The sequence below is a fragment of the Pavona decussata genome, unplaced genomic scaffold, assembly GCF_977016875.1.
Source record: "Pavona decussata unplaced genomic scaffold, jaPavDecu1.1 SCAFFOLD_163, whole genome shotgun sequence".
In the NCBI taxonomy this organism is placed as follows: domain Eukaryota; kingdom Metazoa; phylum Cnidaria; class Anthozoa; order Scleractinia; family Agariciidae; genus Pavona; species Pavona decussata.
This window is the reverse complement of record NW_028145574.1, coordinates 318,689-344,814: the sequence shown is the minus strand read 5'-3', so window position 1 is coordinate 344,814 and position 26,126 is coordinate 318,689. Positions and strand designations below refer to the sequence as shown.

Sequence of the window (26,126 nt, the reverse complement as noted above, 5' to 3'; positions counted from 1 at the left end):
TTCTTAAAACCTGTGTGGGTGGGATATCGATTTGTTATGTAACCCGAATCGAACGAATTCTCGGACAGATGCGCCCATCACCGTCTTCCCCACTAAGATTTGCCCCTATTCTTACTTTCACCAGACATTTCGCTCCAAAAAAGTGCTTGTTCGTAAGCCGGAAAAAACCGAACTCTTATGCAGTCTAGACCATACCGCTGACCAAGAGATTTAAGGACACGACACTGAGTGACTCTCTTATTCCTTTACCAACTGTCCATTGCTGTACATTAGAAACCAATATAATTTCTTTCAAATGATTATCCTGTAAGAGAAGTTGAGATTGAACGCAGAGCGAAGGGAGGAGTGTAAAGGAAAGATGACGAAAAGTAAAACTCGAAAGGCGGTCTCTTTTCTTTATTTTCGTCTCGCCATATTTCCATCACGCGCCATCTTTGCTTAGCTCCCCACAATCTGAATACGAAAATTTCTCAGTAAACTTTGGCAGTCATATTTGGGATTTTTATTTCTCTCTGTCATCTTCTTCCCGCAACAGAGCGAGCGAATTAGCCAATCCACAATTATACAATCTATTCGTCCTTTTATACACAGATTCCTGTAGAGAGTCCAGTTCTTGAATGCCAAAGACCACTGATTCCCGTGTTAGCATTGTCGACATCCTGTCCACATTCCTCAGCATCAATATCCACAGGTTTAGAAGCAGTCCTTGACTGAAAAGCTTTCCTTACAATTCCTCTATAAAATCTGAGGAAACATGGAACGACACACCATTTTTAATCATTATAAAATAAATCATTGAAAGCTAATAGCAGCAGTTAGTCCTGAGAGTCTACTTTCTTGGGGGAAGTAATAAATCATCATATTGTACAGACAGCACTGCACTGCGCAGATTAAACAGTCAATCTATAGATTTACGGTAAAGCAAACAACGCATATAGTCATTCCCGTTAAGAGACGTTAATGCAGCGGGTTCTAGATCACGAATGCCCGAGCTAGTAAGCTCAAATACGCGAAGTCTGAACCACTCACTTCAGTAACAACTCCAGCGGCAATTGTTTCTCCGCCGTATCGCAGCATAAATCTTCCAAGATCTTTGTAATCTTTGTACAATTCAACGCAAACTGGTTTGGAGGTATGGATCACCACCTCGGCATTAGAATTCTTGGTTAAACATCTGTATATAAAAAAAGGACAGATACACAAACAAAATTACAACTGTTACACGGTCGGGCGGAGATTCGATGAACGAAACGAACGCGCTCATTGGCTGTTTATTGGTAACGAGGAAGCAGACCTTTTTAGGAATGTAAGACCTTCGCACTGATGTAAGCAACTTCGTCAACAACTTCAACAGTTGCTTAGAAAGCTAAGAATCTGACGTGACCCGGGATTCGAACGAGTGACAAGGCAGCACCGAAGAAGCCTCCTTTCGAAGTAAGAAATGATCAATAACAGGATGTAATAAGATTGAATCTCGAAAAATAATTTCAGCTGTTTTTGCAATCGATAACAAGAAACTAATTTAAAATACTAGGACAAAGAAAGCTTTTTAAACGGGGTTAACGTACTTGCACAGAAATGACACGATTTTCGACACTGCGGAGGGTTGAAGGTCAATGAAAGAGAAGTTGTTACCTGGGTTTCCTTTGAAGAACTTCTCCAGTACTCTTGTGTAAAACGCTACAAAGTCTTTTGATGCTGGCCGGTTCATTTAATGTCTTATAGTGAAACAATACCTGCCAACAAAACAGACAAAGTTATAATCACATGTCAGGTATTATCGGTTTGCAACTGAATCTGTGGTTCAAATCCTTAAGTGCGCCTATTCAAATAAAAGGTTATGAGCAGAACTTTACTGTGGTGCTATTTATCATGGTATAAAAGGTGGTACTAACTTTTGAGTCTGTGGATGAAATCCTAAAGTGCGACCATTGAAATGAAAGCTACTGAGCAGTACGTTCCTGATGTGCCGTTTATTATGCTGTATGGTGTACTCCCAAATTTATAAGTTGTAGTTGGTTGTCTAAAGGCGTATAGGATGAACATTCAAATGCTTTTTCTGCTTTATTTATCTTACAGACAAAGCGTTAACTCACCATAAATCCTTTTGTGATGGGTAAACGAATGTTAAAAACTAAAATACGAGCTTTCAGTTTCGTTGTGCATTTGATTGGCGAACTCGGAGAACACAAAACACTCCCCACGCTACAGAAAGAACAACAACAACAAAAAAAGATTACATTCTCTCTACTTTATATTATGCGACAACAGAGAAGGTACAAAATCAAACAGCGTTTTTTAGTAGAAGTCTTTTTACTGAACTGCTGTGAGCTAGGAATAGTTGGAAAAGGATTTTACGAAGTGAAGTTACGATAGCTAAAGCCGGCGACACACTTGGCGATTTTATACGCCGATCGCCGCGATCGGCGTATAAATTCGCCGATATCTGTCAGATATCGGCGATTAAATTCGCCCGCATTCGCCAAGTGTGCCCGTTGCCGCGATTTTCTACGCTCATCACTGCGAATCGCCAGTAAAGTCAACCCATCAGGTTGGGTAATTTTATCACATGACTTTTCGAAACTGCCACATCGCCGCGATCGGCGAAAAAAATCGCCAAGTGTGTCCGCATTAATTGGCGCCGAAAATCGCTCTGGCAATCAAATTAGCCGCGATCGGCGTATAAAATCGCCAGGTTTGTCGCCGGCTTTAGGCTTCAAGAAGGACAAGAAATGATCTTAAACAGCGAATACAAGAACAACACGTAAGGGATATTATAGCATCCCGCGCAATACTTTCACTCACTTATTCCAGCAGTAGCAGGTATTACATACTTACCCAACATGCATCATGTCCATGCCGGACAGTGTCAGGGTCACGTGATCACCTGCACATGCCAGTTGTACTGGTTCGTCATGAATGGTGAAGGCTGGTGACGAAAAGTAAACATGTCACAAAAGATAAGTGTATTTACGTAATTCTTACCAGGTGGCCGGGACTGAAAATAATCAATATTTAACGAATTTATACAAAAACAGAAACACCACTAATTAGTTCCCTTAATTTTTTCAAATTAAGTTAAACCTGTTTCAGTTTCCTCGAAGGTAACTGCAAACTAAAATGAATAAAAGAAATGGAACATAAATTTTAACAAGGGAATAAAAGCGAATTAAAACGAAGTCAACGACATACGAATCACAATAGGAAGCTTTGAGAACGGAATTAGTTTTTCTCACTTAAAAAAAAAAACATCTGCAAACATACAAAGACCCAATAACAACAGAGAAATTTTTTTATCAATAATTAAGTAGCGAGCTCACAATCACTGGATTTCCCCACTAAAAAACGTCTTTGTAACTGGGAGATTATTTCTGATTTTGTAATAACCAAAAAGACGTCACACTAGTAAATTAAATACGTTCTTTTATTGCATATTCTACTTGTTTTCAAAACCAACAGTGTGAGACTGATTATTTGTGATTTTGTACTAACCAAAAGACGACAATTTAGTAAATTAAATACTTTTTTATCGCGTATTCGGTTTCCAATAACAAAATCAGGTTTTACTTGTTTTCACAACCAACAGCGGGAGACAATCATTAAATATCTCAGCCAGACAAACAAGAGAAAATCAGTTTACAAACTGAAACCAAGTTGTACACAAGGAGACCACAAACAGCCAGGTAAGTCTCTCTGGGTTGAACTCTTTTCCATTAATTAAAAAAAAAAATACAGAACACATTTATTTTAAGATACCTGGGAATACTGAGCTAGCCTGGCATTGGTAATAATTTTTGCTGTACTGTTGAAAATGTGCGGGAATAGTTGTTTTATACAACTATTCTCAGCTATTCTCAGTAAATTTTGCATTTGTAATTTCAAGTCTATAAGGGTAGACATTTATCTACTGAAAGCCACTCTTTTTCAACTAAAACGTTTCTAACCCTTTGAAAACAAGTAAGATCGTGTATTTAGATTAGTTGGCAAGAATGTCAAATTATTTTGGTTAAGAAAAACAACATCATCTATTGAGAAGCTCCACTTTATAATTAAAAAATCTTACATCTTTTTCCAGAGATCAGTTTTGGGAATAATTTAAAGATCTTATTTATGACCGTCAAGCCTAAGTCGAACAGAAAGTTATGGTGAAAATACTCCTCACATCTCCCACATAACAACCCATAAAATAACATCCCTTATCACGATGAGCGGAGGAGAATTAGGAACAAGACATTTATTGCTAAAATCTCATCTAAAGAGGACTAACTAAACTTGAGTGGTTGCTAGGTAACAATGAAGTGCTTTATGGCAAGAAACTGAAAAGTTTACAGTTGTACTTATTGTCGTCACATTAAAGTCGCACATTGGATCTTGGTGACGCACAAGGCCTGTTTCTGTGTCATGAAATAACTAGGAGTACTGCTCCTCCCCCCTGGATGGAATGCTAGTCCATTGCAGGGTTACCCCCAGCAGTATGTCGCCGGTACCCGTTTATACACCTGGACCCGGTTGTTCAAAGAGCAGATAACTTTATCCAGTGGATAAGTTGCTATCCAGCGGATAAAATGTACACCAACAAAAGCTTTTAGCAAGTTTTTCACACGATCCTTTACTTAAATTAGACAGACGCTTTTACTTTATACACAAATTATAGGGCTATAGGGCAATTCTTGAACACATTTTATCTGCCGCATAGCGGCTTATCCAGTGTTACAATTATCCGTTCTTTAAACAACTGGGACCTCGGTGAAGAGAGACAATGTGGAGTAAAATTTCGTCTTAGGAAGCAACATGACATAGCCTCGAACCATGGACCTCAAATCTTTCGCAAATCTGGGTTGTTATCTAAATGGCAATAATAGCATCCCTCTAAGTCATCACTCACTTAAGTGAAATCCCGTTTGAATCTGTTCTTAGCCAAGCACTCTGTTAAAAATCTCTCCTGTAAGTCACTACCTCCCTCGACTTTATGAAATCACGGCTGAATGAGTTCTGAGATTCGCGAAATGTTTTAATCAGAATGCGATCTTCCCTGACCCCAAGGTTGCGTTATCCTGCTATCGGGCATTAAAACATTAGTTTCAATACTCAGTACTGAAGAGAATTTTAATCTCCAGGGCAGGAAGGACTGCTCAAGATAAACGGCAAAGCGCAACACATCCCACCAAGCCACCTGTAAGGTTTAACGTCATGTCAACTCTTCATCAAGCGATAACTCGCCGCAATCTTCGACAAGTTCGTCTCCTCACAAATGTGGGATGTGATGTGAACAAACTTGACTCACGCATGCGCACTCCAATGCGGCTTATCTGCGACCTTAGCAATGAGCCCTTGGGAGTATCCCTGGGGCGACTTTTGCTTGAGCATGGAGCTGGAGTTCACCAAAAGGACGAGTTTGGTATTTCAGTGTTCTGTTACGCATGCATCAAGCAGCGTACCAAGTTAGTGGAGTGTATGATCCGTGAGAGAGAGATCCCATGGCTGGATAAAGACCACAATGGAAACACAGCACTACATCACGCGGCAAGGACTGGGAACTATCTGATTACACAGATGATTATTGAGCAAATGAGGAAATATGACTTGAATATTGATCAGAGAAACAATCGCGGGGAAACACCACTCATACTGGCAGAGAGGCTGGGACATTTTCATTGCGCCGAGCTACTTCAATGCTGCGGTAAAGCCAGCACTGCAGCACGTGATCACCTCGTGTTCAAAAATGCTGAGGAATGGAGACACATGTGGGTGGAGCACGTGCCAAGAAAACTCTCCTCTTACTTTAGGTTTGAAAACTAAATAATTTTTTATTAAATGTGATGCTCCGACTACAACGATAACAAAAGCATACATGTAGTTCAGCTTAAAAATCAGTGAAGTGACACTGTGTTGAAGAAATACCGCTGCGAGATGAGTATCACACTCTGAAGGCTTGGACGGTAATAAAACTGTAAAACTCTGGGGTTTCTTCCATAAAAACAAAAGAACAAGTTTCTTATTTGAGTCGGTGAAAATATCATCACAAGATTTCCGAACACAGTTGTCTTGTGACATATCCATACGTTTCTCTCGAGTATTCAGTCTCGTCTTGGTAATTTGTCTCAACGAGTGGAGAGGCGCAAAAGGAGGAGGCGGATAGACATATGTAGTCGTGCGATACCCTCCCTCCCCCCCCCCCCCCCCTTCCCCGAACCAAACATCCATTTAGGGGTGTTGCTGCTTTTTAAGCTGGATGTAGAAGAGAGTGACCGATCTTTATCACGATTTCAGTCTTCCAAGATTTAGTTGAAACTTATTTTCCTTTTTTTAAGCACGAAGTTTCCGGAAGTGGCCAAGCAGCTGACAGTGACTGTTTACATCAAAAGACCAGCAACGTCACATGGGGAAGCAAAACCAAGTCACAAACCAAACAAGTTAAATGTTTGTTCTGGTAAGTCAACTTCAACGAAACAACATTAAAGAACTGCGGTGAATTAAAGCATTCAGTGGCTTAAATATATTAGGCCTCAATCGTAACCTTCATCGCTCATCGCTCCTTTCCGGAGAAAGAGTGTGTAATGAGTGTGAGCAGAATACGACGATCGTGACGCACGTTTAAATAAGCTACGTCATGTAAGCCGCACAAATATTGAATAGCCACACACACACAGCTAATATAGGCTTCCTGTGGCTACACGACGCAGCATTTGCCACTCTTCGCTTGGAAAAGAATATATTGTTTGTTGTTGTTGTTGTTGTTGTTGTTTTTCTTTGTAGCTAGTGCACATTCATTCTCGTCAGACGTGAGCATTCAGTTGCAAATCGCCAAATCCGATTCAGCATCTTCAGTTCTGAGAGGGAGAGGGCGTATGAGTTTGTCTATGTAGTTCCTTTGTCGTACTTCGTCAAAGTTAATTCGTCCAACTTTTGTCCAACTGGGGCCCACGAACCTGTTTAACTGTCTGCTATTTACACAAGATAGGACTAATGCCGTGTTTGTAGGTGACTGACACTTCAGTATTGCTACGGATACCTTTTACCAGAGGCTTCACTGTATTAAGAAATACAACATACTTTAACTGTCAACAGGAAAATCTGTGAAAAAAGACGCTTTGCCGCAACTGCTATCGCTGCTAAAAGAACAAGAGATGGACACATTCAGACCTTCCGCCAAACCTCCGAAAAACGCTGAACCAAACTTTGACGAACACCAGGACTCACTCGGGTCGGAAGATGAAATGAACCGAGTCAGAGGCGATCATACGACAGTTAAAAGGAAAGCATTCTCATTTGCTGGTTTGCCCGTGCTGGCTCAGCAAAGATTTTACAACGCGAAGAAAGAGAATCAAGTTGCTCAGAACCCCTCGATTTCCAAGGACATCAATGAGCCGAACACAGTGAAAAAGCTGTTAAAACGAAGAAGCACAACTGATTTCACTAAAGTTGTGGGGAACATGTCTGAAGCCGCTCGACAGAGAAAGACTGGTATGATTACGACAGTCAATGAAGAAGACTGATCACACTCAACCTAGTGTTTAATGCCTGAGAAATAAAGCATGCCGGCATTAGCCACTGAACACATCCTGTACTCAATAGGACAAGAACTGCTGGCAGGAAAACTCACCAGGTCCAACCTTCGAAATAGAAGATGAAACCACCTCTGGCATAGGCGCCCTAAAAAAGACTAAGACCATTCCTATACCTAGACACGAGTATAACTTTATCATGCCGTCATCCAGCCACATTACTGCACTTAATGTACGGCTACGCCTAGAACGGAGTACTTGAAACAGTTTCTGCAAAAGTGGTATCGGAAAACTCTGCCTCAAAATCTGAGACAGTGTGACTCCCTGGACGTTTTTAAAACGAAGACAAAAGCGCTCTTTCCTTCTTTGGGCTCCCACACGGCAATCATGAAAAACAGTTACTTTTGGCTATAAATTAAATACTGTATATAGTTTTTTATACTGTACTGATGATTTTCCGTGTATAAATAAAAAAAAAAACATAATGCACTTATCAATGTTAAGCTCGAGGGGCAGGCGGGAGGGGCAGGCGGGAGGGGCAGGCGGGAGGGGCAGGCGGGAGGGGCAGGCGGGAGGGGCAGGCGTGGGGCATTAGATCTATCTTTTCATCATCACCCTAGAGTTTTAAGACCAGTGTCGGCCCAGTATATACATGAAAGGGCATGAAATCACTCAAAATGAAGAGGTGTGACCTCGCTGGGCCCCTTTTGCAACCCTCGGGCTTAACTGCATAACATCAACGAGCAGAGAAAATATCGCGTTGTTGACTTTTTACTAACCTTACTTAATGTAGCAAAATACGATTACTATTTAAGGCGACTCGTTCACGTACATAATTTCCTTATTCTATTGAAGATAAATGTTATAAAAACCTAAAATGCCAATTCGAAAAATCTGACAGAATCACTGACAATCCATAAAGTGTAGCGGTTGCAGATGAAAGTGAATCACAAAACTTAAAAAAGATTTATAAGGCGTAACTTGATTTCTATTGGTTCAATGAAAATATCAATAAGAGGAAAGGCTAGGTGAATTTACCAGAAATTCCCTGCTTGTTACGCAATATTTACTCACCTTTCACTAACCCTTGCTCTCCTGCGGGCATCACCACGACCTTGTCACCGCTTTGTAGTTTACCAGCCTCTAATTTTCCGGTAAGGGTGATCCCAGTGCCCATTCCTACAAACAAACATACACACACTGAATGTATTCTGCTCCATTGATATGAGACTACTTACTCAAACCCACTCCCTATTTAATCAGCTTGGGGACAGAGGTGAACGAAGGTGTACAGGAGTCATGGGAAGCCTGAGCGCCTCACGTTCAAAATATATTATCCCTTTCCATCAGAAAGTCGAATAAATAACGACCAAGGGTCTGATGACCAGTACTGAAATGGAACATTAAATTTGTTATTGCGGGCAAGAAAGAACATGCTTCCTCATAAAGGGAACTTAAGCACTGACGTTCATGAGCCACGGACGGCAAACGGAAGTCAAATGTTTCCTTTTTTGGCGCGGTTTTGACGTCCGTTGCTTGACGTTACAAACGTGATGGCATCAAAACGCTCTAAAAAGGATACAATTCGATTTAAGGTTACCGTTCGTGGCTCACGAATGTCTGTGCTTAAGGGGAAAATTGAGGTTGTTGCCGGTATATCCTTCTGGCCACGGTTGTTTAAAGAACGGATAATTTTAGCCACTGGATAGGTTGCTATGCGGCAAATAAATGTGTGCAAGAATTTCCCTTTAGCCCTATATTTTGTGTATAGAGTAGAAGCGTATGGCTAATTTAAGTATGGGATTGTGTGGAAAACTTGCCAGAAGCGTTATTTGGAGTACATTTGCACTGCTGGATGGTGACTTATCCAGCGGATAAAGTTCTCCACCCCATCGCCCTTCCGAAGAGCTTGTGCTCCTTCACTGTGTAAAGAGCAAACTAGGCTAGCACTTCTTATCAGGTCTTAGTAAATTACCTTTATAAACATCTGACACACAGAACCTAAAGGGTTTCTCTAGGTCTCGCTTTGGAGGCTTAAAATTGTCTGCAACAGGAAAAAAAAGGCCATGTCAGGACAAGAGAGGATGAAGATCCTCTCTTGGTAGCAGACCAACTGGCTCAAGTTTTACTTTCACAAATATACAAAACTTGTGGAAGAAACGATGAACAGATTGCGGCGGGGAATGGTTGTAAATGTCAGAACACAGCACCTATTAATTAGTTTCCTAATACTAATCTAAATTTAAAAAGAAGTAGAGAATTGGTAACCTATTCTAGCGTTGTTATACAACAGTTCAAAAAAGAATTTGTGAACTCAAAACAGTTGTAAAACAAAAAGCTGCAAGCAAATATCTCGACCGACATTCCATAATCCAAACTTTCTTGCCACCAATGCTACAGTTTCGAGTAAACACTTAAGTGAAGGCAATTTCCCTGGCAGAGTTAAACCTTTTTCACTAAGGTAACATAGTTCTGTGGATGAAATCCCACAGTTTGGCCAGTCAAAAGGAAGGTCTATTGAGCAGTTTGTTCCCGTAGTACTGTTTACTTTGCTGTACAATGCAATTGTAACGTTTGAGTCTATGGGCAAAAGGAGGTTCTATGGTTGAAAGAATAGGAGCAAAGGCAACCTCAAGACAATGCTCTTGACCAGCGGTTGCCCTCCATTTGAGCATGTACATGTAGCAGGTAGGGTGACTCTTTACACTGTTGATCTTTGGGGATCAAACTAGCTGCTTAAGGACGGTGCCTACTATTGTTACTGCGCATACGTTCTGCGCATCTCAAGATACTCGGGTTTCCGATGGGTGGTGCCTAGTAATACAGGAATATTTTTGCGCGGTTTAAAACTATACGGAGAAAGCAGAACTTAGCAAATGCTTTTGGTATCTCATAAGAAAATTGGGGGTAACCATGCATTTTTCAGAGATAATTAAGCGTCAAATTTAGGAAAAAATCCCTTACATTGCTTTATATTTTGGTGCTTTTTAGAAATATTATTGCTTAGTTATCTCTGAAAAATGCATGGTTACCCCCAATTTTCTTTTTGAATTCCAATAGCCCTTGCTAAGATCTGCTTTTCCCGCATAGTCATAAACCGGACAAAAATACTTCTGTATTACTAGGCACCGTCCTTAAGATCTTTGTTTTATTAATCCTTTAAGGAGCCAATCCCCAAACCTAATCATTTGTCAGTGAATTTAAATGAAATCTGTTGATCAGTGATTTACCGTGATGCCGTTGGCTTTTCACATGCACGTGTTTGCTAAACTATTACCTATTCTATCCAGTAAGGTAGGCCCATCATACCACTCTTTAAGAAGGGGCTCATTGCAGGGTCCTAAAAGGTTTTCACCAGTGAGTCCACTACAAGGTACATACACAACGTCAGAGTCCTGCAGAGGAAAGAAGTAAAAACAAGTGACCCAACTCAAGAATGTGCTTTGTCAGTTTAGTACAATAATGAACGCCACTTAATCAAGGGAAATTCTTGCGGTAATAGGGGAGGGGGGGGGGGGGGCACACATGACAAATACTCTTCACATAATCAGTGCCTGTAAAGTTATTCACTTGAAAGAGATATTATGAAGTACTTTTTCTACTGGCTGGAATGTGAAACCAAAATTGACCCAATCATATCTGGCTGACGACAATGTACTTAAAGGATGCATCTGATATCAAAAGATAAGATAATATAAGATAAGATAATTTATTTAATGTCAAATACACAGGGGGTGGTCTCCCAGTCCCCCGAGCCACAGGCTCATGATAAAAGTGTTTGACAATACCGGTATAAAAGAAAGCTAATATCGTCAATAGCTACTAATAAATTCAATGCCAAAAATTGCCACACTAATATGATGAGCTATGATTGTTATGCATTCTAATGAATTATCCATTGTTTATATGTAAAAACTAAAACAATTCATGTTATCCCATCTTTCTTTTCTTTTTGGAGGTTTTAGAGGAGGGGGGAGGGGGAGTTGGAATAAAGATAGGAACTTCCACTTTAAAACCACAGCTAATATATAACTAGAACCCATAATCAACATACTTTAAATCCTGCTTGTTTTAGAAACTGCTTGAGCTTTCCAACAACATGATTATATCTAGCTTCTGACCAGCCAACCTTGAAAAAAAACAAATTTGTTTTGTGATACATCACAACCTTTGTTTTGGAATCGGTCATCATATAAAATAATAATAATAATAATAATAATAATAATAATAATAATAATAATAATAATAATAATAATAATAATAATAACACTCACATTGTCAAGTTTATTGACTGCTACAATTAACTGTGTCACACCCAGTGACCTCACAAGCAGAGCATGCTCCCTCGTCTGTCCTCCAGCTTCAAATCCAGATTCAAATTCACCAGTACTGCAACCAACTACCAGGATAGCTACATCAGCCTGAAAGCAGACAGAAAAAATTCAAATGAAAACGCTTGAATATTTCTTCACAGGTAGAGCTGTAAAAGCATCTCAGAATTCAAACCAGCAGGACTGTTCTAAAAACCTGGTTACACTAGTGATGGTGGATAACTTAGACACTCAGTTATTAGACAAGTGAAACACTTGACTTTTACACAAAAGTACTTAGCAATATGAAAACAGCATCTGAAAATTCAAACCTGCATGTAGGGATACGTTATTTGAAAACTTTATTGCACTATATCAACCACTTTATATGTTAAAATGCAAAAAAAAAAAAAATGAATAGAATAATAAAATTAAAAAAACTCAAAAGTAAATTCTACAAGCATTTTCAAAATGGCAGAGACACTTATTAAAATTGTTATTTCTTCTGCAAAATAGTCTCTCAAGTGCAAAATGTAAAAGATGCAAACCATTTCTGACTACCCACCCCCCCCCTCCCCGCCTCCCCTTTTTAATGTTGTCAGCTGGAAATTCCCTCAACATTGATAGGGGTGGGGTATGAAGGGTTGAATGACAGAAATAATAATCGCAAAAAGAGGCTCCTTTCACTAAGCATCTCAAGCCTTTTTGCAACATTGCTTGTCTGAGAGATTGATCTCTTTGATTGCTCACTACAAAAAGGATGTCAGTGAAATGAAACAAAATATACACCACGATACAGAGAAAAAGCAATATTTATTGTTCTGAAGCTAAAAAGAATTTTAGTTGACTTTTAATGATCCTAAAAGGGTTTGAGAATATATTAAATACCGGTAATACACTTCCATTTGTCACGCAACAGACATACCTTTATGGAAAGCTTACCACCTATTAACAAAGTGGTTTGCTTACAAAATACTAACTGAAATATTACTAGTGCAGTGCTAAGATTAATACAAAGGGTCAACAAAAGTAACAAGAAAAAACTTCATGAGTGGGAGCCATGCACTTATTAACACATCACAATCATGTGACCAATCATGGCAACCACAATGATAAAGTGTTGAATGAAAGAAATAACATAATTTGGGAAAAAAAACTCTCTTTGTACTGAGTGTCTGAAGCATTTTTGCGAGTGCTTGTAGCAATTCTTGCAGAAATGCAGCACTTGACCATCTTAGATTAGGGATAGTCGTAGCCATGATAATGGAACAAACCTGTGCAGCTCCGGTAATCATGTTGGGAATAAAATCTTTATGTCCTGGAGCATCCATAAGTGTGATGAGCTTGGTTTCTGTCTCAAATCTTGTTAAGCCAACGTCCATGGTAATGCCCCTTTGATTAAAACACAAGAAAAAATAAAATATTATTATTTTTTTATTTCTTTTAAAAAAGTTTATTAAAAAAACAGAGAAAGTTGAAGTATTAATTTATGAAACACATTGAGCGCAGGAGAATTTGAATGTCACTGACTTTGAAATAAGAGAACCCTGCACAGTGGTGATTCCAGAAAAATCAAAGGATTTTCACTTTTTTTTCAGTTTTTAAGATGATCAAGGTGAATTGGTTTGCAAACAGTCTTATACAGGCGCTACATCACACTGTCACTGTCCAGTCAAATTTTGCTTCTCAACAAAGCCATATGCAAACCTCAGAGAAAAAGGCAAGACCAACAATAAAACAGACTTCAATACATCCTGGAGCAATAAATGCAAAAAACAAACCGTGATATTTCATAGCAAGGAGTATAGATTAAACAAGCTTATCAAGGGTGAAAAATTTGCACAAATAGCTTTGTTTTTTATGAAAATGAAATCACAGTTATAATTTTACATTTGCTTTTAACAAAAGTTCTTAAAAAAGACTTTCAGTGAAAAATACTTTCACATCTTACTCTCCCTTTATATCTTATTGCTTAAGTCTTTGTGTTTGTTCTCTGTCAAGCTTGTCACAAATAAATGCTAAAATTAAAAATGTATGCAAGAAAAAAACTTGTCAGTTGCTTCTGCCAACCATAAAAGGTTGCCAGGTGTTTGTTTGATGAGATAAGAACATAAATGACCTAAGAGAAATAATGAACATGGACTAAAAAACTGAGCTCAGAAGTCTGCTCTGCAGATAGCACTATTATGTTAAACGGCATACTTTTAAAAGGGCGTTTGAGTGAACAACTTTCAACAATGTGCCATGACTGAATGGCATCTAAATTTTCATTTAACACACACAAAGTTGTGAAAGGAAGAATGGGCTTGCCCTTTTACAGTATAGTGGAACTTCTTGTTTGAAATAGGTCAGAAAGAAAACATTGCCTTCACTATTACATATGCAAATAGTTGTACACCCTATGTTCCTGTATGTTACTGCGGCTGTATTTGACTGACAACTGCTCCACTGTTGGTAAACAGTCTACTAACTCTTGGCGGGAATTCTAACAGACCGTTTACAATGACTTAGATGATCTGAGGCAGAAAGGCATGTGACATCTCACATTTTCAAACAATATTAAAAGAACAACCGACGATCTCAGTGCAATAATCTGTGCCAACAATAATCAACTTAACGGATATTGTGAACATTCTGGTCACCAAAGGAAAGCTTTAAAGCATGACTTACCTCTCTCTTTCTTCACCAGTTTCATCAAGCACCCAAGCATAAGCAAAAGAAGCTTTACCAGCCTTTTTAGATTCCATTTCATATGTCACCAGGTCAAGGAAAATGATACTACAATCTGTCTTACACAGAATTGAGTCAGTTCTGACTCCAAAGTTGTCCTTTGCAGTCAGTGAAGCAATAATTGTTTCACTGACTACAAAGTAGTCATTAGTCACTGTCAGTAGTCACTGTATTTGTTATATATTAACAGTACAAGTATTATTGATTGGAGGTGCTGGCCTTGTGGTTTCTGGTAACGGTGTTTGGTATTTACGTTTTCTCCCTTTTTTCTCCACAGCCTGCTAATATCAGAAGGTATAAAAATGAAAAACTCAAAAGAAGATGTGAATAAAATAGAGAACTACCAAAATCTAGAATATAATGTAAAGATTGATGAACTGCAAATACAAGAAACCTTTGTAATCAACAACAAGCCAAATCATACATAATTCCAGACAACATTGTTTGAAAAGGATATTTATGCATTGATTTTTTGGAGACATCTCCAAGACGATAAAGAAGATGCCCCATAAGTGTGCTTTTACCAGCATCAACATGACCTGCAACAAACAACAACAATAGATACTGTAAAGGCTCTATTTAGCCCCCTGGGGGCTTTTTTATTTACAGGGCTCAAGAAAAAGGTGTGAGAGCACAAAACTAACAACAATAACAACACTTTATTTACCTTTTTTTTTTTTTTTACAAATATTTACATTAAAACAAAACAGCTTAGAACGAAAAGCAAGGGTACTAGAAACCTCTCATTTGTAAACCACAATCAAAGTGCTTATGGGGTCAGCATCGCTTTATTTGTCATGCGGTAGATGACTGGAACGCTCTCCCAGACGGCATTAGGAACATTTCCAATTTTTTAGTTTTTAGACATCTTATTAGAAACACGTAGACTCTTTAATCGATCTTACCCTTTTTACTCTGTATTTTTAGATAGCTATATTTGTAATTGCTTTTTTTGTATTCTTACGTTAGATTTGTGCAGGGCCTCACTGAAAACCACATTTTGTGACGTGGGCTCCCTGTTGAAAGATCTGGTTTATTATTATTGTTATTGGGTCAAAAATGCCAGGTTGCCAGTAAAATCACCATTTACAAAATTTTCTCATACAATAACTTAACTATACTCAACCATCTCAATGACCCACTTCTAATGGTTTAAGGTGGCTCACAACATTGGTTAACAAGTTTTGGTCATTTATCTGACTTAACGGGTTACCATTATGATAGCAACATTGTAACCTGTTAAAAAAGCTCTAATTTGAGCTTTAAGTGATTATAACTCAAAGGAGCTCTGTGACCCCAATTTTTTTATATTCAAATTGTGATCACCGTAATAAGACGCAACTCGTTCGCAAAGTCTAAAAAGTTTGTAGGGAGGGGTTCAGAGTTATAAGATATGGATAAATGAGGGAATTGTAATATACAGAAATAAGAAGATGGAGTTGTTGGATAATCCTTTAGCTTAGTTGTAATGTGAAGATTTTTGAGCTAGTATTGGGACAGTGCAATGTACTGTTTCTAATTGATACAGTACTCAAACGAGGAAATACCATAAAGGAAAGCAATAAAAAGGCAAAATTTTAACTGACTTACCAATAACCACTAAATTAAGAAGAGTTTTTCCTTTGCGACGTTTGTCATAGTCCTCATGAGCTTCGGCAAGTAACTAAAGAGAACATACAATGTAAATTAGTCACAAAAAAACACCAAGAAGTAAGAAATGGAAGAAAAGGATTCAAATAAGGCTAAAAACCTGGTCTTTGCTTTTTCCAGCTGTTTTTTGTTTGAAAGTCTCTGGAGGTCTTTGGTCTGATTCTGCTTCAGTTGGCCCTTCTGGAGAACTAAGGAAAAAACATGGAAATTACTGCAAAGTTTAATACTAAAATAGTCTGTGTCCAATTGAAGCAGCTAGACTCAGTATCTGTAACATGACATAACTAGGAGTACTTTTACTCCCACCTCCCTCCCCTCCCCCTTAGCTGAGATACAAATCCATCCTAGGACCACCCCTAGAATTTTATTAGGTCCCCCTAACAGTTCACATGTTCCTATTTATACACCTGGGTAGAAAGAGAGAGAGAGAACATGACCACCAACATCTGACCTTCCAGGGCTCTCCAATACATGTGTGTACTAATGTGTTGCAAAACAACTACCTCTAGAGAAAATGCCAGATCTTCACAGGCTACCACATCCATTCAGTAATTGAGGTTTCTCCTCATATTTGCCAGTGTTTAATGTAAAGCTGAGAAAGTATGGGATTAACATGTCTAGCAAATGAACAAAATCACACTAGAATGGTTGTGGAACCAAGAGAGTATGTAGTTAAAAGTCAAGTTTCACTGTTCCTGTTGTTTAAATAATAAAAATTTTGAACAGAAGGGAAACCTAATTAACGACAAACTCACTTACTGGTAAGTGATAATGATGATTAAGTGACACAATTTTCTTGACTTCTGAATACAGTATGAATATTACAAGTTACAGTCATCCCCCACAAAAATTGCCAACTTACACACAATGATTTAGTGTCTGTCTGTACTAGCTACAGTAATAATATTGCTCTTCACAGTGACCTCAACTCCTGTCCATAGAAACAGGCAAGGGTATCCGTAACATCAAGGTGCCCGTAAAGCAGTTGTGCAAAAGCAATGAGTATAAACTTGTTGTCACCAAAATGTCTGATATTGCTAGCATGCGTTTACACCTTCTACACAAAAAAATTATGAAAACTTGCTTGCCTAGCAAAATGCTGTACAATTTGTGTTGGAGATGATTTACAATAATGACTGGAAACTGGAAATGATTTTTGTGAAAATAATAAGTTAAATAATTTCTATTTTATGGTGCTGATAAATAAATAACACATCGTTTCCTTACCTTTCCCTTGATTTCTTGGTATTAATGGGAGGAGTTGAGAAACCTTTGACAGTCTTGTCGGTCACTGATGTTACCACTGGAACAACTGAGTCTGCTAATTGCTTGTTCTTGCCATCACAAGACACATCATTAAGGACAGGATGTTGAAGTCTTACCTGTTGTCCAAGTTCTTTTCTTGTTGCACTCGAGGTGCCTAGTTTGTAAGTTATGACAATTGAGTAGAATGCTACTAGTAGATAGTCCTCCATCTCTCCCAAACACAAGGAGTCTGTCTTACAAATGTGTGAACGGTTTTATCCTGAAGAAAATTGTCAGTAGCTACCAACAAACTGAAGCTTCTATAATTTTAGACCAGATTCTATTATTATTATTATTTAAATTTTAACTTACTATCATTTCATTCTAGCAGTGTCAACTATCAAATATGCAACTTTATTTTAACTATTTTACACATAACATTCTGTTTATTGTTTTCTATCTTTTTGAGCTATTTTTCTAGAAAAAGAGCTCATTGTTCTCGTGCCGAAAATTTTTACTTGAAAGTAAATGAAAAGACAAAATTTGCTCTTCCCTCTGTCTGCAAGTTGAGTCCAATTAGTTCTCAAATATGTCTTAACAAAAAATTAAGGTTTGAGTGAGTCACTGAAATTTCAGGAATTTTGTGGTAGAAGGGTTCCTAATGGTGAACAGATGGGCACCACTCATTAATTTGCCTTAACAAGACTGGCTTTAAATCTGTCCAAAGGTGGTACGATGTTCAGAGTAAATGGGTGCCAATACTCAGGTCCCTGATTATAATATTATTAGACAACCTGTCAGTATTTACTGACTTGTGATTTTATTCATTTGGCTGTTTGTAGCTGCTATGATCACTTGGAGCAATTACTTTCATCGCCAGTTTTGGTTTTACAACAGATAAAAGACATCTATTTTCTTGTCAAGCATAAAACAATAACAACAGCAGCATTAACTGGTCCCTCACTCTCAATAAGATCATTGGTACAGTAAGAATTGCATTCTATGCACTTTGGATATGTGGTTGTGTCACCATGTTGTACATGTCACTTTGATGTAACAATATAACAACTAAAATATTAATCAAAGGTACAAGTAATAATTACATGGGCTTAGCAAAATAAGCTGACCTTTTTATATTTCAGGCAGTCAAGATTCACAAATTTATAATAAAAATTTTATTATAAATTGGAAGGTCCAAAGAAGAAGAAAAAGCGAAACCAAATGTTCTCCCCACACCCATAAATTAGATTATACAATATACAGTCATGTTAATCGCCCTGTTTTGTTGTGACAATAATTTTATTCAAAACAAAAGTGACTTCTAAATTAGTGTGGTGCACTGGGAAATACTAACCAAAATAGTAACATTATTAATATTTTGCAAAAGCAATGTCTGTACATGTACATATTACATAATTTACAACTTTTAAAAAATAATGTACATTTAGTTTAAAACTAAAGATATCTCCATTTCAATAGAGAAGCTATGATATAGTACAGCAAACTATTAGACAAAAAATAGAAAGATTTCATGAGCTAAAAATATATGTACAACTTGTATCAAACAGTAAGAGACAGCAACTAAACTCCTGTTCCCTCTCCATTACAGCTTTATGTGCAAATAACAAACACAATTGATGTTACAAATATTGACCTCTTAATTAAGTATTACAAAGAAAATTTTACATGCTAACATTGTATCTCAGCTATGTTGTACGACAATATGGTTTTTTTTTTTTTTTTCAACAATATGCAGGTCTTGCACCAACTTTGGATATAAAGAGGCAAAGATAAAGGGCAGAAAATTTCAAAACATTTACACTCATTTGAATGGCACTTAAGTTTTGTTGAGTCCCTACTAGTTTGGAAATGTTTATGTGCCTGTTCAATATTGTCAACAGAAGACAAGGTTTGAATCAAGCTGATACAATGATAAAATTTTCTTCTCGTAAAGGCCCTTTTAGATGAAAAAAATACAAAGTTGGCATTAATGTGACTCTGGTGCTCGTTTTAAGTTTTAAATTAGAGAAATTAACATGTCTGCCACAAAAGTCTCCTCTCAATCTGACTCCATTCCATCTCATTATACAATCCTTTCGTAACAGTCACATAGGTGCCATATATAGTACGCTCTAACCATGGTTATTAAGAGAAACTGGGAAAGCATTAAGCTTTTGCACAACACCTAGTGTCTGCAATTTTTTTCTAATTATATATACCGGTAAGCATTTTTCTCATTTGGCACGAACTTAATGCTGCTTTTATATTCTAAACCTTCCAAGGACTTACTTCTTTCTTGAAAAAGCCCCCTTTTGCTTTTCTTTCACATTATCACCAGGCGATGGAGTAGAAAAATCAAAAGGAGCTACAGGTAACCTATCTAAACTCTGTAGTTCATTAACAACCCTTTGTACAACAGTTTTGTTGGCGGATTTTTTGGGAGATGCAGGATAGCAAAGGGTCAAACCAAACAATGTAGGTTTAGCAATCAAAAAGTGTGTGTCATTCAGTCCACTTGATACCTGTCTTTTTGGTTTTAAAGCAGAGACTTGTTTCTTGACACTTGCATATTGTGGTTTCATATCTTTCTGATCCACATTTGATGAGTCAACTGTAGAAGATATGACAGGTTTGGAAGAAGTGTTGTATTTGTGCTTAGCTTGGCTGCTTTGGCTATACTCTTTCCCTGTTGTGCTTAAAATGCTGGAACCCCCAAGGGTTTGAACATCTTCCAACTTCCCAGCCAAACTGTTGGCATCTAATGTATCACCAATCTCTGCAGCTTGTTTCACTGGCAGTGGCTTGACATTCTCAAGGTTCTGAGGTCTCATCAGTGGTGGTGACCGCAAAAGAGGGCCAGATTGTGACAAACTGCTGAGCGATGTTGAAAACAGAGGTTCTTGTTGAGATTCACATACCGCTTCAGCTGCTGAAGAAGCTTCTGATAATTTGCTCAGAGGAGTGGACAAAAGAGGGTTTGAAGAAATTGTCTGTAAAGACCCAAGGGGAACTGAATGGAAGGGACCCTCTGTTATGCCAAGAGATTTTCCAGCCAATGGTGTTCCTTGTTGGCTTGACAACTGTGATAGACTGCTGAGGGGGTATGATAGAGGAACATTTTGAGGATTGGTTCCTGGCTGACTTGAGAGACTACTAAGTGGAACTGAAAGAAGAGGATTTTGAGAGGGTTGTGACTGAGCCAGGGGCTGTGATCGTGTTGGGTGACCAGATAATGTCCCTCCTGACTGTGACAAACTCAGACGATTTAAGAGCAGGGTATTATTAGATGAGTTTTGTAAGAGATCCAGGGGCTGAAGTGTTGCTGACTGATTAGATAAAAACCCTTCAGATGATGACAGACGGCTGAGAGGAGCTGTGGGCAGGCTATTTTGAGATATGGCTTGTACAAGATCAAGGGACCGTGATACTGTTGGCTGATCAGATAATGACCCTCCTGACTGTGACAAACTGCTATAGGGAGCTGACATAACAGTGTTTTGAGATGAGGCTTGCGATAGATCCAGGCGCCATGGTGCTACTGGTTGACTTGATAATGATTCTCCTGACTGTGACAAACTGTTGAGGGAAGCTGACAAAAGAGTGTTTTGAGATGAGGTTTGTAACAGATCTAGGGATCTTGATGTCATGGGTTGACCAGATAACGACCCTCCTAGCTGTGACAAACTGCTGAGAGGAACTGACATCAAGGTGTTTTGAGATGAAGCTTCTAAAAGATCCAGGGGCCTTGATGTTGCTGGTTGACCAGATGATGACCCTCCTAACTGTGACAAACTGCTAAGAGGAGCTGACATCAGGGTGTTTTGAGATGGGGCTTGTAAAAGATCCAGAGACCCTGACATTGCTGATTGACCAGATGATGACCCTCCTAGCTGTGACAAACTGCTGAGAGGAGCCGACATCAGGGTGTTTTGAGATGAAGCTTGCAAAAGATCCAGAGACCTTGCTGTTGCTGATTGACCAATCGATGACCCTCCTAACTGTGATAAACTGCTGAGAGGAGCCGACATCAGGGTGTTCTGAGATGAAGCTTGTAAAAGATCCAGGGACCCTGACATTGCTGGTTGACCAGATGATGACCCTCCTAGCTGTGACAAACTGCTGAGAGGAGCTGACATCAGGGTGTTTTGAGATGGGGCTTGTAAAAGATCCAGGGACTGTGATATTGCTGACTGACCAGATAATACCCCTCCTGACTGTGGCAAACTGTCCCCTTGTGCAAATGTGTTTACAAATAATTTATCAGAAGTAATTGCTAACGAGTTCATTACAGCAGATTTGGACAAATGTGTTTCTGTTAATTTTAGATTTTCATTATCATTACAGGCAGATTGTACTGCCATGCTGCTTTCACACTGAACACCTTGCCCATGTTTAAGTTCAGTAACTAACTGAGTTTTACAAGAAACAGAGCCTTACCTTGTGAGAGCCATACATCATCAGGCAAATTTCACATACAGAACATAGAAGAAAAGAAGAAAGGCAACAAATAAGCTTTTGACCTACATGTAATTTGGACATTATAATTTGTTTATTAAATACTAGAGCTGTGATACTAAGAAATCATAAAATCAAGCACAAACTCAAAACAAAGTCTGTAAATAACTGAACAATCAATCTCACCTTCAGACTCAAATGGATCCAGATTTGCCTTTGAGTCTTGTTTTTCTCCTGAAGTCATACAGAAAAATAGCAAACATACACTGTAGAGCAATTTGAACCTTTAGTTTTAATGAAAATTAATCAGCAATCAAAACTGAGCACAAAAAAGCTCAGGCTTTTACTGACAGGCTGAACTTAAAGACCGCTTTTCTTATTTACATTGAACTTCTCCTTACAATACCTTACATGTATATGTAAGTATTGACTGTCACAGCTAAAGTATATGTACATTACCAACCAGATAGAGAAGAATGATGACAACAGTCAATAACCACATTCCTTCTGAATACCAATACATTCACTGGTTCTTTGCATTATGAAAATTAAATTATGTATTGCTTTTAGCCGGTTCACTTGTCGTAGTAGTAATAATAATAATAATAATAATAATAATAATAATAATAATAATAATAATAATAATAATAATAATGGCTGGTCAGGTCACATGTCACCTGACCTGACCAAATCACTGTGAACAAGACTTGAGCAGAGTCGAAAGCTTAGAATTTTACTTTTATACAGTGTAGAGTCAAAAACTTTCAACCAAAACTGGATATCCTACACAACTACATGTAACTATTCCGTTAAATGACAACAACAACAATAATAATAATAATAATTTAAAAATGACAATAATAATTTATTCAAAATTATAATCTTATGCTACCTTGACTAAAAATCTGGTCCAGAGCTCTCTCCACATCATAATTACATTGCATAACTGCTGAAATGGCTGTTGGTTCATGCAAGTTTTCCCCAAGAATAGAATGAAGTTGATCCAAACAAGATGACAACTTGGCTGAAATAAAATATAGAAAAAAGAGAAAAGATGTTTGCAAAGATGCCACTTGCCCACTTAACCAGCTAAAAAGCTTTGCCTTACTTTTAAACAAGTTCATTCCCTATCTAAATGTGTATGAACATGTATGTGTTTTTATAAAAAAAAACTTATATTTTAGAATTGACCTGTTGATGCTCCCTAAGTGATATCCTGAAGGGATCTTTCTACACCAAGCTTTACAAAAATGTTGGTATATTGAAGCCTGGAGGCATGTCTCCTGCAGAATTTTTAAAACATGAACTTTCCACGATTTCTTAAAAATGTGAGTGTTCACAAGAAGCCAAAACTTTGTCTCAAAGTGATAACTTGGCTCATTCCCTATCACCTACACAGATTTCTTGGACTAACTTTCATTCTTTTCATAAAACTTGACACTAGAGGATTTTTTTTAAGCTGGAGTGGATTTGTGCTGATGTTATTAGTAAGTTAAACATACAGCTATGTATTGCCATACCTTCACTTGTGGGATCTAACTGAGGCCTCCTGTAGTCCTGGGAACTAGCAAGAGGTTCATCCTCAGACTCCTTTTCATCCTCTTCATCCACACGGTCAAACCTGTCAGCAATGTAGGCTGAGAGGTTTGGGTCCCTGCTATTACTACGTCTGAACATAAACTGCTCAGCTAGAAGAGACAAGTGTAAGAATATTGTTTCGGTTGTAACAATGTCTATATTTTCTCAACAATTAAATTAAAAAAGGGAACAAAACTGCATCAGGGATAAAACAATACAGCAAAGGCTCATGAGTGAGCCTCGTCATTCTCTCCTATAGGAACTGAACCTTGGATAGGGTGGGAAGAGTCCTACAATGGGTCAATGTGCAGGCAAATTTCAAGCCATTAAGTCATATATTTACAATGTAACATGAAACCTAAGGACTGGCCTAAAATTAAAGATATCATCACAATAATTAACAATTTCCTGCCTAACCTTCCCCTCTGCAATTCATTTTAGAAATGTCCTGAAGGATTTATAACAAAAATAATCAATTTTCTTACCAGTTGTTGGTGACACTGCCATATCATAATCCTCCACCGAATGTCCATACACATCATCAGACATGTCTGGAATTACACAACACATTTAAGACCATCATACAATAGATCCTCTATTAAGTGGCCACCCTCAGTGGCCACTAAATAGGGGTTGGAGCTGGTGACTAAATAAAGAAATTAGCATAACACACAGAAGAAACATCACTCTATTCGAGTATAAACACCCTTAGAAGTTTGTGACAACTGCTGCACATAGTACAGTTGCACCTGTATTAAGCAGCATCATTTCAAGCGGTCACCTTCTATTAAGTAGTCAATTGCCAAAGTCCCGAAAATTCATTACTTCCCTTCATTACTGTAATGTTGGGCTTTATTAAGCGGTTGCAGTCACCCTTTAAAGTCACAACAAACTATGCTGTATTGTATTGACCTGCTTTAAAAGCTCACTTTGTGAAAGGGAACCACTCAAATACAATACCAAATAGTCTGCCAGGGTAATTGAATTTCTAACAACATGCAATACTGACTATAGGATCATCCCACTTGGCATTAATGTTTTATCAGTTTGTTTTTATACTATATTCTCCTTTGTCATACCATTTTATTGTTGCAGTTTCTTAACTGAGCAAGTGATTTTGTAAGCGGTTTTATCTATAAACTGTATGCTAAGTGATCAACTGTGAGATAATATGACGTTTTTATTGTATTTGACATCTGTTCTGTGCAACCTGTATCAAGCAGTCAACCTGACAGAGTGTTAAGTGGTCACTTAGCCATTCCCCAGGGTGACTTCTTAATACAGGTTCGACTATAAATCATTTGATAACTGGCCACCTCCTAATACACAGGTACACATACAGTACTGCCTGAAATCATTTGGACATAGGAATGCATGAACCACAAGAGCAGAATGTGCGAGGGCCAGCGGGAAGAACAAGAAGAAACTGCACGGTTTACAACTCGATACCACATGGTTCACGAGACAAAACCTAGTTTGATAATTTACCTCAGTCAAAAGGATGAGAGCCCAACACAATAGTATCTTTAGTTATGGCCTTTAGTGATTTTATGGTTTTCCATTTAACAGATTTTTTCTCACATTCAATCACTTGTTAACTGCATGATACGCCACCATGAAAATCAGCTGTTGTTTGGGGTCATCACGTAGGAGACTATTCTTGGCGCTACATTAGGTGGATTTCCACTATCGCATAATTTTATGTACGAAAGTTGTCCATACATTTTCTCTAGGCAGTTAAAACTCACACCCATTAATGTACGAAATGTACTTGGTAGGTTACATGTGTCGCTGGAAAAGATTCAGGAAACACATGAAAGAGGATGAAAATATTTGTGGAAACAAATGCAAGCAAATTATATAAATAACAGTGTCTGTTGATAACCTATTCCTTGTTAAAGTCATTCATAAATTAGCTTATTAGCAAAGTAGTTTTAAGTAACATAGAGTCAAGATACCTGGCAGCTGGGGAGCATTTAACACAATAATTAGATACCAGGCAGTCAAAAACTCATTCAGAATCTCCATGAAACTCTTGTGAGTGTCTGATCTTTGTTTGGAAGTAACAAGTGATTTATTAGACATTATTCTGGCTTTTGCAGTTCATACATTTTCCAGGCTTGGGCAGCTATAAAATCACTGTGTTCTTGACACTTAACAAATATTCGTGGTTTGAGTCATGGGGTCACATATTCTTATAGAATGTCCAGAAAATAACAGTCTCATTTAAGTAATATTTTTGTTATTAGCAACCAACCAAAACAATGTCTTCAATCGCTTGGCATTGCTAAACAGATATCCAATATTCCAGTGAGGTTTGAATGAGAATTTTCGCGGAATTCCGTAAGAATTTCTGACTGTCAGGCATCTACATTCTTTGAAAACGCTTCGCTTTGTTCAGCTGCCAGGTAGACACTATTAAGGTAGACACTGCGTTCTGATGGAGAAAAGAACTGATCACTTTACCGTCTTCGTATGCATAATTCCTGTAATTTCTGTGCCTTGCCATTTTTTTTCCACGTATTTTTCACAACAAGGGTAATCAACTATGTGACAAAGTTGTACCAATCCGCAAAGGAAACCAAGATACCCTCCGTGTCCTCGCGGAAGCCATCTTGGATTTTAGGAAGAGAACGAGCCTCGTTTTGGTCCT

The 26,126-nt window shown here is 38.1% G+C and overlaps 2 protein-coding genes across 5 annotated transcripts; one reads left to right on the top strand and one right to left on the bottom strand.

Moving 5' to 3' along the window:
* Positions 1-375: 375 nt before the first annotated feature.
* Positions 376-26,126, bottom strand: LOC146464476 (HBS1-like protein). Of its 3 annotated transcripts, XM_085129710.1 has the most exons (21): positions 25,940-26,117; positions 23,959-24,024; positions 23,416-23,583; positions 22,788-22,919; positions 22,082-22,129; positions 17,423-17,615; positions 16,296-16,383; positions 16,136-16,208; positions 15,003-15,084; positions 14,486-14,569; positions 13,090-13,207; positions 11,780-11,926; positions 11,560-11,634; positions 10,783-10,900; positions 9,481-9,549; positions 8,580-8,684; positions 2,839-2,929; positions 2,097-2,205; positions 1,636-1,736; positions 1,030-1,174; positions 376-744 (listed from the first exon to the last, which is right to left on the bottom strand). In XM_085129710.1, the coding sequence occupies exons 1-21, from the start codon at positions 25,980-25,982 to the stop codon at positions 736-738; spliced, it is 2,064 nt and encodes a 687-aa protein (XP_084985836.1). In that variant the 5' UTR covers positions 25,983-26,117; the 3' UTR covers positions 376-735. The 3 variants fall into 3 exon arrangements, with proteins under 3 accessions (XP_084985836.1, XP_084985834.1, XP_084985835.1); XM_085129708.1 differs by lacking the exons at positions 376-744; positions 1,030-1,174; positions 1,636-1,736; ... (11 more) ...; positions 16,296-16,383; positions 17,423-17,615 and adding an exon at positions 17,622-21,872 and having other exon boundaries at positions 25,940-26,126; XM_085129709.1 differs by lacking the exons at positions 376-744; positions 1,030-1,174; positions 1,636-1,736; ... (14 more) ...; positions 23,959-24,024; positions 25,940-26,117 and adding an exon at positions 17,622-21,877 and having other exon boundaries at positions 22,788-22,878.
* On the top strand, positions 2,937-8,570 carry LOC146464477 (uncharacterized). 2 transcript variants are annotated; one of them, XM_085129713.1, is made up of 4 exons: positions 2,937-3,683; positions 5,118-5,786; positions 6,312-6,430; positions 7,069-8,570. In XM_085129713.1, exons 2-4 carry the CDS (start codon positions 5,191-5,193, stop codon positions 7,494-7,496), a joined length of 1,143 nt encoding a protein of 380 aa, XP_084985839.1. In that variant the 5' UTR covers positions 2,937-3,683; positions 5,118-5,190; the 3' UTR covers positions 7,497-8,570. The 2 variants fall into 2 exon arrangements, with proteins under 2 accessions (XP_084985839.1, XP_084985838.1); XM_085129712.1 differs by lacking the exon at positions 2,937-3,683 and having other exon boundaries at positions 4,492-5,786; positions 7,069-8,018.